Raw genomic sequence first — 17,070 nt, 5'->3', positions numbered from 1 at the left:
TGCGACGTAAGTTGAGGTGACATTCTTGACACAACACCTTGATGTTATACGTGCGCTGGTAACCCACTGTCCCACCTTTCTGCCTCATAATCAGCATCACAAGAAAGAGACACGAATTTCATTAAATTCACATGCGTGTGAATTCTATAACAACAGATTCAGACATTTAAAAATAATTCTTTTTGTTCTTTATTGGCTCTCATGGACACACAAACAGGGGCAGAATCTGCTCTCAGACTCTTTAAAAAACAACAACAACAAGAAAACAAACACAATTGGTAGTTTACAGGTTATGAGAGGTCATGTTACAATTAACCAGTTTAAAGAAAATCCCCCACTGACTGTTTTTGATAATTAACTAATCAGTGAACCACTTCCAAGCTAAAGCGAAAACAGCTCCCCCAATCTTCCTCGGTGTGCAAATGTGCCTCTTGTGTACGTTTATAGGTCATCACAAATGGATTTGTAACATTTAGAGAAGACAAAATAGGATGGCCATTATTATTTTGTCATTTGCTGATATTTTATGAATTGTGAATTATAGGGGAAATAATGTGCAAATGTATCAATTATGGAAACTGCAACCCTTATTCGTGTCTTTAAACAAAAGCTGAGCTGACACTTCATGTCTCTAACCCCTTCACACTGCTTCAAAGTGAATCGTGCACAGACAGCTGTCCCTTTAAAAATAATGCAAAGCCAGAAAGTCTATTGTTATCCACCGAACTGCTTCAGTTCTTGTTGTATTTATGTGGACTTTTTCAGGTGCAAGTCTCTTCAAAGGCATGGATAACAGTGTCATATGCAGGAGGGGGCGTCTGCGAGGGTAGAAAACCTTTAAGCCCATTGTTGCCCAGCCAGAAGGAATGCCTCTTGTTTGAAACAAGCGATGCTGAATCAGATGAGTTTGAAGGCGCTGCATCCTCACACACCTGGGTGTCATCTCCCATATCTAGGGCAGGCCTACTCTTCTTGGGTAGTGGGCGAAACGTGGATGTCTCTGCACCTGGCTTACTCCCCAGGGGGCCAACTGGCTCGAGAGAGGGCTGTCTGTAGACGCTCAAAAAAGTGCTTCGGTACAGGCCCAGCTGGCTGCTCGTGGCATCGTTTGTTTGTGAAGCGCCAGATTTCTTTTTGGAGTGCCTGGTGATCCTGGCTGTAGCCCGGCGCCTGGATGCCCAGGTCAGCAGAACGTAGATCAAAGCACCCAGCAGCAGGCCCACAAGCACAGATAAACAGAAGGCTAGAATCATATCGCCTGGAAACAGAGAAATCATGCAAAGTCTCAGAAAAGGGACTGCAGAGGGATAAAAAAAAAAATGGCTGGAAATAATTAGTTTAGAGGGAGATAGGATGGATTGTGTTGTTCTCATAATGGGTATATTATATATCCAAATGGTAGTTTCAGGAGAGGAACAGCTAAGATCTTAGAGTTGTTTGGAAATGTTCCTCCGGTGTATTGATTTATTGTTTCTGAGAAACGCTATACTGGGCTACGATGTTACATAAAACCTTACATCATACCTGGTGTGTGGGTTTTTTAGTCTGTGTAGTGTCAGTGTGATGAAGTGCAAACAGACCATTTCATTTATGTCAAATTTATAAAAAAATTACTCAACATTTCCATCGTCATTCTTGACCAGAAACAATGGAAACTTTTAAAATCACGTACTAAAATTGGACAGCCGCATAGAAAGCAGTTCATATGTTATATAAGACATCAAGACAGCTATGACAAACAAAGCCTATCACAGATAAAAAAAAGAAAGAAAATGTTGTACTATAGAAGAAAATATAAGAAATTCAAAGGGGCTATTTTAAGTGCTGTATACTTGCTGTTCTGACTCTGCCTACAGTAAAGAATTGCATCCAAGATACTTGAATAGTTCTGAAGTAGCAGCAGGACTCTATTTTGGCCCCAGACCATTCAGTACTTGTTTGACTGATCCAAAAATAATGTGCATTTTAGTATTTTCTAGTGATCTAATTTTGGATTGCAGATTTTTTACTGTGAGACTGTATGTGTTGAATCAAGTGAAGAACTATCACATCTATATTTTAAAATACAAAACTTTGTACTTTCACACAGTGTAGGCTACAGCTTTGGGAAAGAAATGCAGATACACTCACCCAGATTGAATGATTTGTCTATTTCCAAAGAGGGATCCGTTTTATTTTGTGCCATTATTCCACTATGAGCCCAGCTCTAGATTCCACACAGACGGAGAAACACTGAGCTTTTTCCAAGACAGACTTTTTGCTGTTTCCCCCCCTACAGTGTTTGCTGTGGCGGAAACTTTGCTGTCATGCTTCCTTCCCTCTCTGTCTTTAAAATTAGCAAATGCATTGCTTATCTGTGTGGGACATAACACAGGGAAACAAGCTCATTTCCTTTTACATCATTTCCTTACAATCAATACTTTTTAACGAGCCATTATTGACACTTTATTTTACATTTAAAAAGCAGGCCATGTTTAAGAGATCTATTACTTATGTAACAATTTTATTCAGATCATTCAGTATCATATAGAAAGTTTTTCATGGATTTTCAGGCAAGACAGAATAAATAGTCTTTCCTCATATGCCTGAGAAAGTTTTCAAGTGTCTTGACAAGGTTCTGGATAATGAAAACCTAACCCTCTGTTTAAGAGTCTGCAGGGTATCAAGCTTTGAGTCTCCGTGGGGATTTCCTTCAATTGTTGCTGTGTTCCCACTTCATTCCTGCCCTAAGAGCTTTCAGGCCAACAGCACAGCCTGAACCACAGCTCTCTGGAGCTCAGCACTTCTTTGTATTTTTGTTCCTCTGTTTTGTTTTGTTTTATAAGGTTTCGTTTCAAGCTTTCATTTAGTTAAAACGTGTTGTTTCTAGGTAAATGAGCTGATGCTCGTTTGTAAGACTGTGATGTCACAGAAAAGTCCAGTAGGTGGCGCCAGAGTACTTGCAATGAGTTTTATTTCGAGCACTTGGTTTGCACATAGGTTTTGAAACATATTAAGGTATGATAGTGTACAGACTTGCTTTCCTTTAGGGGACAAACAACTTTGGCAAGCAATGGTTCGTGCAAGTCTCTAGAGAATAAAGATAAATTTAAATTTAGCACAAATGTGTGTTTGGTCGATTATTTCTTTGTAGTGACAATGATTCTTGGCTGTAGTGGGTGTCTGCTCTAACCATGCCACGTTTAGGAAAACTTCATAGTGGTGTTCCGCAAAATTTAGACATAAACACAAATTAATTTCTTTACTTTGTGGGCTAAGTTTAAGTAATGACCTCTGTGTGTGTTTGTTTCATGAATTAAATGTAATACACGTAAACCAATACATGCTCATGCTTTAAGCTATTAAGTCACTTGTAAATGTTAATAAGAAGCTCTTTTGCAGAGCAGAAGTGATTAAACAGTCTACTGAGGTCCCTCTAAAGGTTCACGCTGGAGGAGGATTTTTTTTTAACAATCTGGCAACCTGAAAATAGCTCTAGTAGCATATAAAGCAAAGCACATTAAATATTAAAAAAGTAATTAATTACAGATTACAGATGATCTTTAATAGCCTTGTTTATTGATGTGCATGCACTGTATTAAACCACCACAGTGTGTTTCTTTCATTTATGCCATGCACTATTTGCTAAACATTTTAAAATGTTATCACTTTGCCATCAAAAGTAATTTATATTTAAAGGGCTATATACCCGGGAGTCATCTGTGTTCTGCGGAAAAACAAACCCATTGTTCCTATTAATTAACAAACAAACAAATAGATTAGAATAGAATAGGAATGACAGGAGCTTGACCACACTTTCCCGAAGCCTCCTCCTGCAGCGTGTGGTGCAGCTTGTTGCCAGCAGTTTGCCGCTCAGCTTCTTGCGGTTGCGAACTTATCGGCGGCTGCAGCGCTTCATGCCACCACGTTTCATTTTCAGAGTTACCAATGGCAACGAGGCAACACACGCGCAGCACACAGGCACTTCCCCTGTGAAGTTACTGTGCTCTTCAGTGCTCAATGCGGTAAGATGAAATGTCAAGACGCTGCTGCAGATTTCTTAATTGTTTTTGTTTCATTCATTTAGCCTCCTGTTTAATTACCCGTATTTTGTGCGCTCGAGCGTTTTCGTGCTCGGTCTTGTGTGTGTTGCTTCTGTAATGTTAGTAACTTCCTCTCTTGTCGAACTCGCACATGCACATACATCAGATAGCTCTACAGCTCTGCTACTTTGATAGACACTAGTTAAGAGTAAAGTAACTTGCCTGTAGGATTAGTAACGCTTGGGAGCTTTGGATCCAAAGCTTGGTGTCCAGCTAAATTCAACATTTACTTGAGCTAATCTTAATTTACATTTCCTCAGTCGACAGTTTAACTTCCTTTTTTGTTTTTAAAAAAACCCTTTGCTTTAGATAACTGAAAGCATCAGCCAAGGAGAAACCGTTTTTAGCCGTTATATCTAAATCTGTATCTATGACTTCCTGCCAGTTTCTAAGTGCAGTCAAATTCAGTCAAATGTCTTCATAGTCTGTAGCTTACCTATCATGTAAGCAAATATTTGACTGTTAGACAGTGTCATCCCCCCCCCAATTTGTAACACCTGTAGTCCTATATATGCATTTTCTTGAGAGTCAGAAAAGCACAAGTGTCACTAATACCATAAACCATGGCTCTGTTGTCCTTATACTTGTGCCTTCCTGGCTGTGATGCAATAATATGTTTAGTTATCTGTGAAAACATAGGAAACTAAATGCAGTCAAGTATTATTTTGAATGAATTTGCCTGTCTCAAAGGATACTTGAACGATATTAAGGAGTAAATAGCACTTAGAGACGAGTTACTGTTGATCACAATCATTTACTGACTGATCTGTTGCAAATATCTATCTTATTAAGACCACTAAGAACTTAAAAGTAACTAACTAACAGGCTCTTGTGAAAGAAATCTTTGGAGACGTTTCATCTTTTAGGTTTTAAGTACAACAATACAGCAAAATAATTCTGTTCAGTCTCAAGTTATATACCTTTCTGTCGCAGGCGGTGAATGGAAGAAGGGCCTCTATTGGACAGTAGACCTGCTTATCTCTTCGTGAAACCTGAGATTCAATTGGGCCTTCTCCTGCAGTGAAATTAGAAAGAAGCAGAGAGGAGGAGGGAGGAGCAGAGGGGATGTCCCACACGGGACAGTTGTGAAGGATCTTTTGCTCTCAGCATCAGTGACACCACCTTGTCATTACAGCTGCAAGGAGACAACATGGCTTCTCCGAGGCAGTTAGGTCGATCGTCTGTGGACATAGCTAATGTGATGCAGAGACTGCAGGGTAAGTGGCACTCTTTTGCTCAGCTGGTTTACGGACACAACATCCTCTGCTCCTGCACTGCTGCACTGTAATATTGTGCTGATTCAAAGTCTGGCTGCACGCCCATCTGAAGTTTGCCAACATTTGCAATCCAGGATGCTCACACATGCAGGCTTACATTTATACATGCTCGCACACTTACAAAGTCGTATGTGAGCATGTGTGCTTACAGTTAGTAAACCTACTCTTAAAATAAATTTCTTGGCACTCTGTAAACTGTGTTGCAGGTTGATTTAAATAGTTTTAAAATGCCCAAAGTTTGCACTATAACATCTGTGTTTCAGTACAAAGTTACACTACACTGCAGCTGACTTGTTCTCAAGCATTTGTAGGTTTTAAAGGCATAACAGAATCACACATTTGGCTAATTTAATATAGTGTGCACATGGTCCCTTTTGTCAAAGGCTTTTTTTCACATAATAATCACATTTAGAACATCAAGAAAAAATAATGTCGATTCCTGCAAATCTTGTGACCACACTACAAGAAGACATAGTGCATTGTTTGGTGACCCAAACTGGGTAATTAAGAAGTTATTTGGAGGAACACAATTTGATTTATTTTGTGAATACGGTGAAATAAAGCACATGATTCATTTTCTTTTATCAGTTTGTCTTCACATCTTCACGTTATATTTCATGTGAGTATTAGTAGGTCAAACTCTTAGTAAAGAGGCGCACATTTTTACATCATGTCATGTCAAGTAGCATCAAGTCTTGTCACCAGTGCAGAGAACGCTGTGCTTCTTAAGTGCTAGAATGCTGCTTAGTCAGAAAAGTTCTTTCAGTGAACTGTCTGATTTTTGCTCTTTAGTTGTAGGTTATTTTTGTTGTTGTTTATTTTTTGAGACAAGATAATGATTGCAAGAAACATTTAATCTCCCTCGAGTCTTGATAGGAGATACTGAATCGTAACAACAGTGCCTACACAAGTGCACAGACAATGCACTGAACAAGACTAAAACCTGACACCCTTTCTGTCCTTGGTAAGAGAATAGGTCGATAACGCGAGTCTCTTTTTGTTGGCGTCCCCCTTTCGTTACAAGGGCATTAGGCCACAACCATCATTTCACAAGTCTGGTCAAGTCTGGCACAGGTTTAGTTGTATTTCAGATATACAGTATACTAGGAAATTTCACACCTTATGGCGTGTCGCCATAGATACTGTTATGAAAGGTTTGTCTGTGGTTGTGCCAGTGCTGCCCAGTTCCTGCTGCAGAGAAACCTCATTTCCTGTGCATTGCACAGCTATTTCAGTTTGCTTAATGGTAAAATATGTTAACTAAAAGAAGGTTATAAATGTGTGACAAAGAACACTTTTGTGTGGCTGTTTTGATATCTTCATATTGGCTGAGCTGTACCCTGATGAGGGACTACCAGCTCACCCAGAGTTAATTGAAGCATGCTTGGATTGTTTCTTGACATTGCAGTATTGCTGAGTGATAAATATATGCCAAATCTCTTAGGTCTTACAAAGAAAATGATAAAAAATCCTGTTAAAGTTCACATGATCAGTGCACAGATGGCACGATCTGCACTGCAAAGTGCCAGCCGTTGTTGTGTTTCATGCCAGGAAGTGTATATTAGTCACATCTGGAAGACATTAGCGTGCCGGTGATTTTAGATGGCAAGCGGCAAGGTGCTCTTGGCTTTTCCATTGGAAATCATATGCAGCTTCCTGTCAATTAAAGTATCCTACAGAGACTATTATTGCACACTCACTTTGAATGGATCAACAGATGCATTATTGACAGCAAAGCCATTATGTAAAAAGGTAGATTAAGAACGTGTTGCTTCTATCATGGGTTCCTGCTGTTTGTCGCTTTGATTTAAAAACTTTATGATGGTTCACCTTGCAACCTTAAATGCCCTCGGGGAATAATTGATGTCTGCTAGTTGCCAGGTGGAGCATTCATGACAGGCGTGTTCCTTTCATAATACGCTCACTGACTTCTTGTGGGTTTCACTCTAGTTGAGACCGTGTGTCAAACAGGATATGCGGAAACACAGCTGGTAGATTGCGTGCAGTGAATTGCGTGCGGTGAATTGCGTGCGTAGGTTTCGGCCTTTCTGTGTAGTTTGCATGTACTGTGGGATTTCACAGGGTATTCTAGCTTCATCACAGTCTGAAGACATGCAGAAGAAGATGAAAATGGGTGGATGGATAAATGATCATTTAAAAAGTGAAGAGCAAACACCGTTCAATCATGTTATGGATATTGATGTTGCAAAGTTTGTTTACCAAGGAGCATTTTGCAACTTTACTTTACATTACTTTACATGTGTTGCCAACAAACACATGTATGCCACAAACACAAATATCAAGAGTGGAAACAGAAACTTGTAACAATAAAACAAGATCATTTTAAAACTGTGTTGTTATGTCGTCTTACTAAGGACTTGTAAATAACCACACATAAAAAAAAATGTTAGGAAAATCTGGTGATATTTAAGAGAAAAATTAGTCCATATATCAGATCTTTAAATCTAGTATTATTTTTTAGTGTTCTGTAAGGAAAGTAAGGAAGCCTCATTGTCTGAATTAGGAATTGCAACACTTACTATCTCAGGTAAAGGATTCAGTCCCTCTGTAACACTGAGTTCCTGGATGCAGAAGAATATCTGGATCTATATCAATTTATGATATTTAATTGAGTAGATCAAGCCAATGTCTTCAAGCTTTTTTTAAAATTTTGATTTGGTATGTATTTGTAAAGACATGATGGGAAATATCCAGGTTTCCTTGATCTAGTTCTTGATCTGGTTTGACAAAGTTGCACGAAGGTAAAATTGCTCATGTAAACGCACTGACAACTTTTTAAATTATTTCAAACAAACAGACCCCAAACCCATTTAGAGGAGGTGAAAAAAGAAAGCCAGCAACATAGTTTCAGGCACGATCTGCATCACCATAATTATGTTGGTCCAGTATCGTCTTTGCAACTGACCAATCATGTTGTCTCAGCATTCTGTTAGCATTAGCCAATACGTTAGCTAATACTATTAAAACTGTCGCCAGCAAACCAACATGAGTAACTAATTTTGACTAACAGTAATGCTAATTTGATATAATTAGATATAATATTTGTTAGATTCCGATAATCAATAAACAAAATACTTGAAATGCCTGTTATTTGTTCCAGAAAAGAGTTTTACATTTAAAAAAAAAGGAAAATATTTCTTTTTTACTCCAAATTTCAAAGCTATGACATCACAACAGGGTGACTGGTCAGTTGCGATGTTGATCCTGGAACAACATTATGATGATTATGCAGGAACAACACCGACACATGGATGGCTGATAGACTGGTCTTGGCTTCAAATTCTTTTTCAGTCAGATCAGCAGCCCAAAATGTAGAGATATCCAGATTAAAAGATATAACTAGATATAAAGAAGCAAATGCTCCCATGTAAAGAACTGCAACCAGTGAGTAACATTAGCGCAATAAATGTTTAGTGTCTGTCACGTTCATTGAGCTCTGAAAATCATACTTTTTGCTAAAACATATTCACAGCCTAAATGTTGCCAGTGGTCACACTTTGATGTAAGAGTGCACCCGTTGTGTGCACCACAGCGGATTGTCGTTACATCATCAACAGAGTGACGGCAAGTAAGTGAAAAAGAAAGAAAGAGAAGCATGCATGTCATCAGCCGTAAGAGATGCTTTTACTCTGCTGCGTCACTGACAGCTGGTACAAACAGAAAGCCATCAAACTAATTTTACCTCATGAACAAGGGGCCTAATTACTCTCCGCATCAGACTGTTTTAGATTCCTAACATTATAGAAGCTAGTTATTTCTCTGCAACAGCTTGTATTATGCTTATAATCTAATAAAATTAGATTACACTGTTGCCATATTACTATGAAGATAAGTAAGCCATTCTAAGTAACACATTCTCACTCATGCATTTCATATGGGGCTGGCTGGCTTGAGTCCAACTCCACATCATTTCTTGGCCTACTTGATTGTTGTTGGCCTGTTGGAGCTCAATTAGGGCTGCTGCCGACTAAATGGAACAAAAGTGAGCTTTTACAGTGCTCCCAGGTGACCACCGTTAGCCAGTGAAGCTGAGTACCGACTCTACAGTATTTCCAGTGGTATCATCTCTCCTAAGATCACCTTAAGTACCTCATTACTCACATGAATTGCAGGTGTTTTAGTGGTTTGATGTGTTGTGTGCTATTTCCAGTTGAGTGTATGCACTTTATTTGCCACTTATCTATTAGTATTTTGTCATTGATAATTAAGTATGACACAAACATAACGACTCATGATTGCGCGCTGTTTTAAATAGTCCTAGGCAGAGCTTTTAAATCCAGATAGTAAGGTGTGAGCTACCCGCTACCTGCATCTTTTTACAGGAAATGAGCCTTTTAAACAATTCAATTCAATTCAATTCAATTCAATTCAATTCAATTCAATTCAATTCAATTCAATTCAATTCAATTCAGTTCAGTTTAGTTCAATTCAATTCAATTCAATTCAATTCAATTCAATTCAATTCAATTCAATTCAATTCAATTTTATTTATATAGCGCCAAATCACAACAAAAGTCGCCTCAAGGCGCTTCAAAGGTACAGAGAAAAACCCAACAATCATATGACCCCCTATGAGCAAGCACTTTGGCGACAGTGGGAAGGAAAAACTCCCTTTTAACAGGAAGAAACCTCCGGCAGAACCAGGCTCAGATAGGGGCAGCCATCTGCTGCGACCGGTTGGGGTGAGAGTTCCGGACTCTGGACAGCTCCTTAATACCATGCTGAGCATTGCACCGAACAGCTGGAACATCAGGAAAAGTTCAATAAGTCTTAAGTTTATTGTTTTGTTCATTTTGATGTTCCCATTGTTTTTTGGGGTGGGATATCGAACATCAGTACTTTTGTTTCCTCGTATAGAATAACAAGAACTTGCTAATGAATGCCAGATTTTTTTTGTTTTAACTCACTGAAGATAATTTATCCGAATTTCTCCCAGGCTCCGCATCTGGTTATATGTTTTCGCAAACCTTCCTGCCCCACATGCCGGTTTGTTCACCTTCTCCGGTTGGTACTAGGGGTCTGCCCTTCCTGCGAGCTGCTGCCAGTCTCACTGATGACTTTCCCAAACCCCAGTCTCAGGCCCAAGTCTTTTTCCACTCCATATGGCATTTTCTTTCCACAAATAATCCTAATAATATTGGTCACACATGATTGGCTTCTTAACATGATACAGTTATCGTTTGACTCGTACCTAAGCAGGAGTTTATCGAAAACAGTGCCTTTCATTTAAACAACACTTAAAATTTGAGCGGCTTTAGACTGAAGAAAAAAGCAGAAAAAACAGCTTTATATGTTAAGTTGTTCAACCACACCCATATTGGCACTAGTATCCAATATTTTTTTTTACATGATTCCTGCCCTAGTTGCCTCTGATAGGAACAAAAACAGATCACTTCCTTTGCAGTTGAGATCTTTTCCTGGGTTGGACCTGTCTGATATGGAGAGTTTGGTATTTAGCTGAGCTGAGTAATAGTTTTAGTACCTCTAAAAGCTTATTGTTCTCAGTATGGGCAGCTTTACGCGTCATTTTAAGAGTACCGATAACCTTTTGATGTTTAGATAAAAAACAGAAAAACATTTTCACCCAAATAGCTTTTCTGGGCCAGTTTCACCAGCAGTCTATAGAGCGATAATAATAGAATGGCAACCTCAGGCCTATTTTTAACATATCAGAGAGGCTTTTAGCATGCTGGTGGTCTTGAAAGAATAAAGGGATTTTTCTGCAGGAGCTGAGAAGGTATCATGTACCATACTTAGTAACTGTTGTATGTTATATACAGGAGAGTTGAGTGGTAGTCAGACTGGTCAGAGCTGAGGGGGTTCTTCGAGGTCTTAATAGAACAATACAGGCACGCCTGAGAGCTTTAACATGCTTCTTTTTGTACAAAGGGGATCCCGGCGTGGGTGTGTCTGCTTTGACGTCACAATAGCATTGACACTGAGAGAGCAGGTGGTAGACATCACTCACTAGACTGCATTAATTATTAAGATTAGTTGTAGCATGGAGAGCTTTGTGAAGAAGTCTAATTTTGTTCTTTAATAAATAAACCTAAATGTAATTTATTTATTTGTGCTGTGAAAAAAGTAACTTGTTTAAGTTTTAGTTTTTGTTTGTCTTGGCTTTTTAATGCTTTTAAATGTGTCAGTCTCATAGAGGATTAGGCAAATCTAAGAGGCAAATACAGCCAAACACACACACACACACAAACCAAGCTTAAATCGGGATAATGCATCCAGGGCTGTGACATCACCGCCTCCCGTATGCTGATTGGTGGAGCCATGCTTCAAGCTGAGCTCCCTCCAGCCTCAGATGGCACGATGATACAGCGAGGCAGTAGAGCGGGGGCTGTGCACATCCACACAGGCATGGCTCCTCTGGATGGGAAAAACACAGGAAGAAGGAAGGATGGGATTGTAAATCACCCTTTCTGTTAGGGTTTTCTGCTTTGCCGTTTGTGTGCGCGTGTGTATGTGTGTGTGCTTGTGTGAGTGTGTGTGTGTGTCAGGTTGAGGGTGTCAGGGAGGAGGGGACGTATTCATCACAGCCTCCAGCAGCTCTTTTGCTTTCACTGGGAAACCAGACAGCCAGATCTGTTTTGCTTCCTGCTGGAAAAAGGGTGCAAGGACAACTGGGTGTTTTTGTATCAGTTTTTCCACTCTGGGTTTTATTTTCTCGCGCACACATATATGCACACTGGAACTCATGAAATGCACAGGGCGAGAGCCGGAGAGTGGGGTGTAGAATGGCTCACTATAAGGATGTATCTGTCAGGAAGACTTCTTTAAATCTGGTGACTGGATTTTTTCAGTATCTTCGTGGTAAGTAGGGCATCATCTCTTGTCTGTGTGGTCGTATGTGGCTAATATGGGGCATAACATATCCTAATGCTTTGTAGGTGAATCCCTGCTTTGAGAACTAGTTAGCCTGCTGCCCAAACACAGCTCAGTGTTGCATCCTTGCATGTTCACATCTGTATGTACTTGCTATGCTTCAGTGGGCATCCCCAGTGCATCAGTGATGAAGCATTTGCCTGTGGGTTAACTTGATATCTTTGCTCCCTCTATAGTGTTCGCAATGCCTCCTTAAACACGTGACCACTGTCTATATCTCCAAGGGTGGATATTTGAAAATGGCCACTCTGTGTGGCATGCAGCATTAGCCAACTGGTATGTTTGACAGTGTTAGAAATCACTTCTCACCGTGTCAACAGCCAAAGCAAAGAAATGTGTTGTTTTTATTACACATCCTGAATAATGCATGAGGGATTTTGAATGAATATATTAATAGGCCACAAGAGAGGCTGAGGGTGACCTAAACAATCACACATGTTAACGCTGGACGTACAGGGTTTGCGGGGTGAGAAACTGCCTCTCTACTCATCCTCTAATCTCCTGGTGTGACCTCCTTTGGAGCGCACTTCCCAGGAGAATCCTTTATACTAGACCTGGTAATCAACCGCACACATCTAAATAGTCCACAAATTATGCATGCGGACATACACGGTGCAGGAGTGCTCCAATGCTACCAGACATTATATAGTGTAAGTTATGACAAAATATTATTCTGACTGTGGAAGTCCAAAAATGTTTAAAGTTTAAGTGAGATTATTATTTTACGTGTTTTATGATTTTTTTTAGTAGTTTACTATGTGTGTTCGTTTCATCTGGTGGTTTGTTTACTATAAATATCACCAGTTCTTCTGGTGAGCCTAACGTTGGAGCATAATGTATCGGAGCATGCGATTTAGCGATCATGTGTTGACATGGACTATGTTCCTTTAATTTCCAGATGAGCAAGAGGCAGTGCAGAAGCGAACCTTCACAAAATGGATCAATTCTCATTTAGCCAAGGTAAGTGTGAGTTTCCATCCATGCAGTCCACTGCTTTCTTTACTTAACTAACCTAAATCGCTTATAAACTATCGGAAATGTAATTTACAGGCCGATCAAACTCACTTAAAGCAACCTGTCAAACTTGTCATATTTATGTAGCTTCTATTTTCAAGCTGCTGACCTGTCAGATCTGTAAATGAACACCAGCCTTTATAACACTGCACAAGACAAATGAATTTATCCAGTTAGCTGTAAATAATGACATCGTTTACCAAGATGCTTAAGCACTCAAAACAAAATCCTGTTTAATGAGACTGGGCTGTTGTTTTACAATTGGTCTAATGAAGGGGAAGGGACAAACTGCACATACATACAAACCTGTGATTCTTCAGGTTAGATCAGACAAGATTAGTTCAATTTTAAAGAATCACACTTGGAATATTTATAGTCAAAGTGAAATGGATTTAAGGATTAACTAAAAACTGGCGTTTGAGCTATGTGTTTGTAGTTTTTTTAGCGTTTGTGTGTCTTCTGTTTAGGAGTGCGTAAGTATGTGTGTTGGTGTTCGGCTATTCATGTACTCTGTGTGTGCGTCGGCGTGTGTGTGTGTTTGCGGAGAGGATTGGCAGGGACAGTGATGCAGTGTGCAGATGGAGAGCAAGAGGGTGAGGACTGTTCCCTGCAGGCCGTCGTCTGCTTATAAGGTTCATGCATGTAAATTACAAAGGCCTAAGTGCACAACAATAACACATGCCCACATGCTGTATTGCATCACAGTGGGACTGGAATGCATCAGGAGCTAAATTAGATTGCGTCCGTTGATGTACTGCATACCAGAAACTACTCAAAATATAAATAACTAGCTGGGAATCTTTATGTAACTGCAGATGACACAGCAAAATGTGTAGCATGGGGCAACGCTGCTTGTTTTCAGTCTGGGATCTGGCAAAGGATTTGGTTTAGAGGGGGCCTTTTGTTGAGCCTGATCTGCCCACGATAGTTCAAAGCTTGGCTTCTAAAACTTTAGAAGAATCTGAGTAATGTGGTGGGCCAGAGTTGGGACGCTCTGTTGGTCTATTCATCATTATTCATGCACTGCGCTCAAGCTCACACACTGCGCATACCAATAGGACTAATGTAGCATAAGCCACATCATGATAGCCATTTCACACAGTCAGGTTTGCTCCTGAGCAATCGCCTGATTTACCAGAAGAATTAACAGTGGCGACTTTTCTTCTCAAATTTTTTTTTTTTCATGAAAAAATTCTACATAAAGATTTGGTGCACTCGTGTATAAATATTTAAGAATTGCTTTGAATTAAATTAGCTTTTTATAGATGAGCGTTGAACAAAGTTTATCAAAGTTTGAACTTCCTCGAGTTGTCACACTTCCGTTCAGCCTTTGTGCCCATTTCCTCTGATATTGTGTTACTAAGCAACTTTCCAGTGATTCCCACTGTTTTTCCACTGCTAAGTGTTTGCTGATAGCGCAGTAATTTTTAAGTTTCCAGGGTACGTGCGATTTTCCAAACTACAAAGGCTGCTTTATGCTGAAGGGCTGCTTTTTTTTTTTATCTAACAGAAATAGAATAGATCACGACATATAGATAAAACTCTTTAAACTTACATTCCTAAAATTGGGTCTCATACTTCAATGTGGATATTATGCTGCAGTGTTGAAGGAACAATGTGCATTTTAATTAGGTTGTATAAAGAGGTGAAAAATCACAGGAAAAACCCAAATGGTAATCCCACGCAGTGTTATACTGTCTGGGCATTTTCTGAGATTTTTCATTTTGTATGATACAGAACTGAGCACAACAAGAGATTATCTAATGTTGTTTTGTGACAAAAAGACAAAACAGTACATGCAACCAGTAACAAGACAGTAGCTTGCTTCTTCACGCTGCTTTGCCCCAAATAGGCAGCCAACAGCATCCTGTCATGGAATATGTTGAGTTGTGAAATGGCCTGTATACAGTGCCAAATAAAGAATTCCCATGGTGAGCTTTGCTTTTAATTACAGCTTCACTGTGCTGAATAAATAAACATGTGTTCTGGTTATTTATTCTGTGCTGAACGTGTAAAACAGTACGTCATCATAACGCTGTCATTCATGTTGGAGAATCTGCAGTTCTGTAAAAGTGTGGATATGATATCAGGAGACAGTAACCGGTTAGGGTTAAATGAGTACCATCGCCTCAGGACTGGGCACCAAGCCACTGCTGAGGAAAAGGCACCATCTTTTCAGCTGCAGGGAGGCTGTGTAGTTGTTGCTAACAAGCTTGTTTCTCACAAACAGCCTTTGGTTTCTCCTCTTTGCTGTAATGTGCTGGTATCCTTCGATATGCTAGACTTCATAGTGTAATAGTTTAGCTTCTAATTACTGCAGATTTTCATGACATTTTTGCTTCTGCACATTAAAACCGTCTTCTCTCCTCTAGCATAAACCACCACTGGAGGTAAATGACCTGTTTGAGGACATCAAAGATGGGGTGAAGCTCTTGGCACTGCTTGAGGTCCTGTCTGGCCAAAGACTTGTAAGTATTTATTTTTTTTCAGGATCTAGGCATAAATTATATGAATTTACATTAATGTGAAAAAGAAAGATTGCACAGAACTTTCAATTTACAGTCCTGTGAAAAACTAATTACGCTCCATGATGCAGTGCCTTGTAACACCTTTAGAAGCAATAACTTTGATTGCTTTCTCTATGATTTTATCATCTCTCACTTTATTGTGAGAACATTTTGGCCCATTCTTTTTAATCCTGCTTCAGTTCAGTGTGGGTTGCAGACATTCTGTCTGAAGGTACCACCACAGCATTTTAGTCACCTTGAGGTCAGGACCAGTGCAACACCTTGATGCTTTTATTTTTAAGCCATTCAAGTTGTAGATTCGCAGATATGCTTGAGATCATTGACCCATTTTCGGTAAAGCTATAGCTGTTGGACAGATGGTTTTACATTTGACTCTAAAATACAGAGGAGTTCATGGCCACTGTATTTCAAAATTAAATACTGTGTTTGTTTTTGTGTGATTGTGGGCAGAACGCTTCACTTTGGTCTCGTTTGTCTAAAGAACATTATTCTAAAAGTATTTTAGGTTGTTCAGATCCAACTTTTCAAACCTAACCTGTGCTGCCATGTTCTCGTCTGACAACCATTCTGAACAAGCCTTATTTGTTTAGTCTTTCTTGAATTGGGCCTGTAGATTCTGAGTTGTAGCTCTTGGATGTTCTGGAATTTCTCAGAGGATTGCATGGTATGACCTTGGGCTGAATTTGCAGGGAAGTCCACTTCTGAGAAGTCCTGCATGTTTTCCACTTGCAAAAAAAGTTTCTCATCGTGTAATGATGGACTTCAAATTGCTTCAAAATAGCCTTATAACCCTTCTCAGACTGATGGGCAGCAACAGTTGCTTCTCTAATGTAATTATTGATGTTTTCTTCCTTGACATTGTATTAACACACATCTGAATGCTCCAGACCTGCAACCTGCCAAAATATGTGCTTTTACTGCAGTGGTCACACTTGCTGATAATCAGTTAATTGACTGCTACCTACCTCGTAAATTAATATGGAAGCACTAAGCGTGTACTTAGGTTTTTACAGGACCATACAGTATGTGGGGTTTTAATGTTAATGTTCTATTCTGTTAAATGAAGATGCTAGCAAAACCTACGTAATGATTTATTTTGTCCTGTGTTTAAGGCAACAAGCAAATCTAGTAGTATATACTATTCTGTAAACTTAGACAACTAAGTTTCATTGAAAAGGTTGTAAACATTTAGTCGTGGATTACTGTACAAGGACTTAATTTTGATCTGAGCCTCCCCGCTGTGAGGAGCTGTTAGTA

The 17,070-nt window shown here is 39.5% G+C and overlaps 2 protein-coding genes across 11 annotated transcripts in view; one reads left to right on the top strand and one right to left on the bottom strand.

Moving 5' to 3' along the window:
• Positions 1 to 171: 171 nt before the first annotated feature.
• On the bottom strand, positions 172 to 2,271 carry myct1b (myc target 1b). The gene is made up of 2 exons (XM_006798711.3): positions 2,131 to 2,271; positions 172 to 1,258 (listed from the first exon to the last, which is right to left on the bottom strand). Exons 1-2 carry the CDS (start codon positions 2,183 to 2,185, stop codon positions 762 to 764), a joined length of 552 nt encoding a protein of 183 aa, XP_006798774.1. The 5' UTR covers positions 2,186 to 2,271; the 3' UTR covers positions 172 to 761.
• Positions 2,272 to 3,952: 1,681 nt separating this feature from the next.
• The window catches only part of syne1b (spectrin repeat containing, nuclear envelope 1b), a 76,697-nt gene continuing 63,579 nt past the window's right edge, over positions 3,953 to 17,070 (top strand). For 9 of the 10 annotated variants that reach the window (XM_006798709.2, XM_035911120.2, XM_035911118.2 and 6 more), the window contains exons 1-3: positions 11,725 to 12,199; positions 13,170 to 13,231; positions 15,658 to 15,753. In XM_006798709.2, the coding sequence (XP_006798772.2) occupies positions 12,124 to 12,199; positions 13,170 to 13,231; positions 15,658 to 15,753 (234 nt within the window). In that variant the 5' untranslated portion in view covers positions 11,725 to 12,123. Of the gene's footprint in view, positions 4,005 to 5,015; positions 5,300 to 11,724; positions 12,200 to 13,169; positions 13,232 to 15,657; positions 15,754 to 17,070 lie in introns of those variants that run through there. The other variant, XM_035911116.2, reaches the window with a different exon arrangement.

This window comes from Neolamprologus brichardi, chromosome 19 (assembly GCF_056152115.1).
Source record: "Neolamprologus brichardi isolate AB-2024 chromosome 19, ASM5615211v1, whole genome shotgun sequence".
Lineage (NCBI taxonomy): Eukaryota > Metazoa > Chordata > Actinopteri > Cichliformes > Cichlidae > Neolamprologus > Neolamprologus brichardi.
Note: the sequence above shows the minus strand (reverse complement) of the source record. Positions and strands in the feature narration are given on the sequence as shown.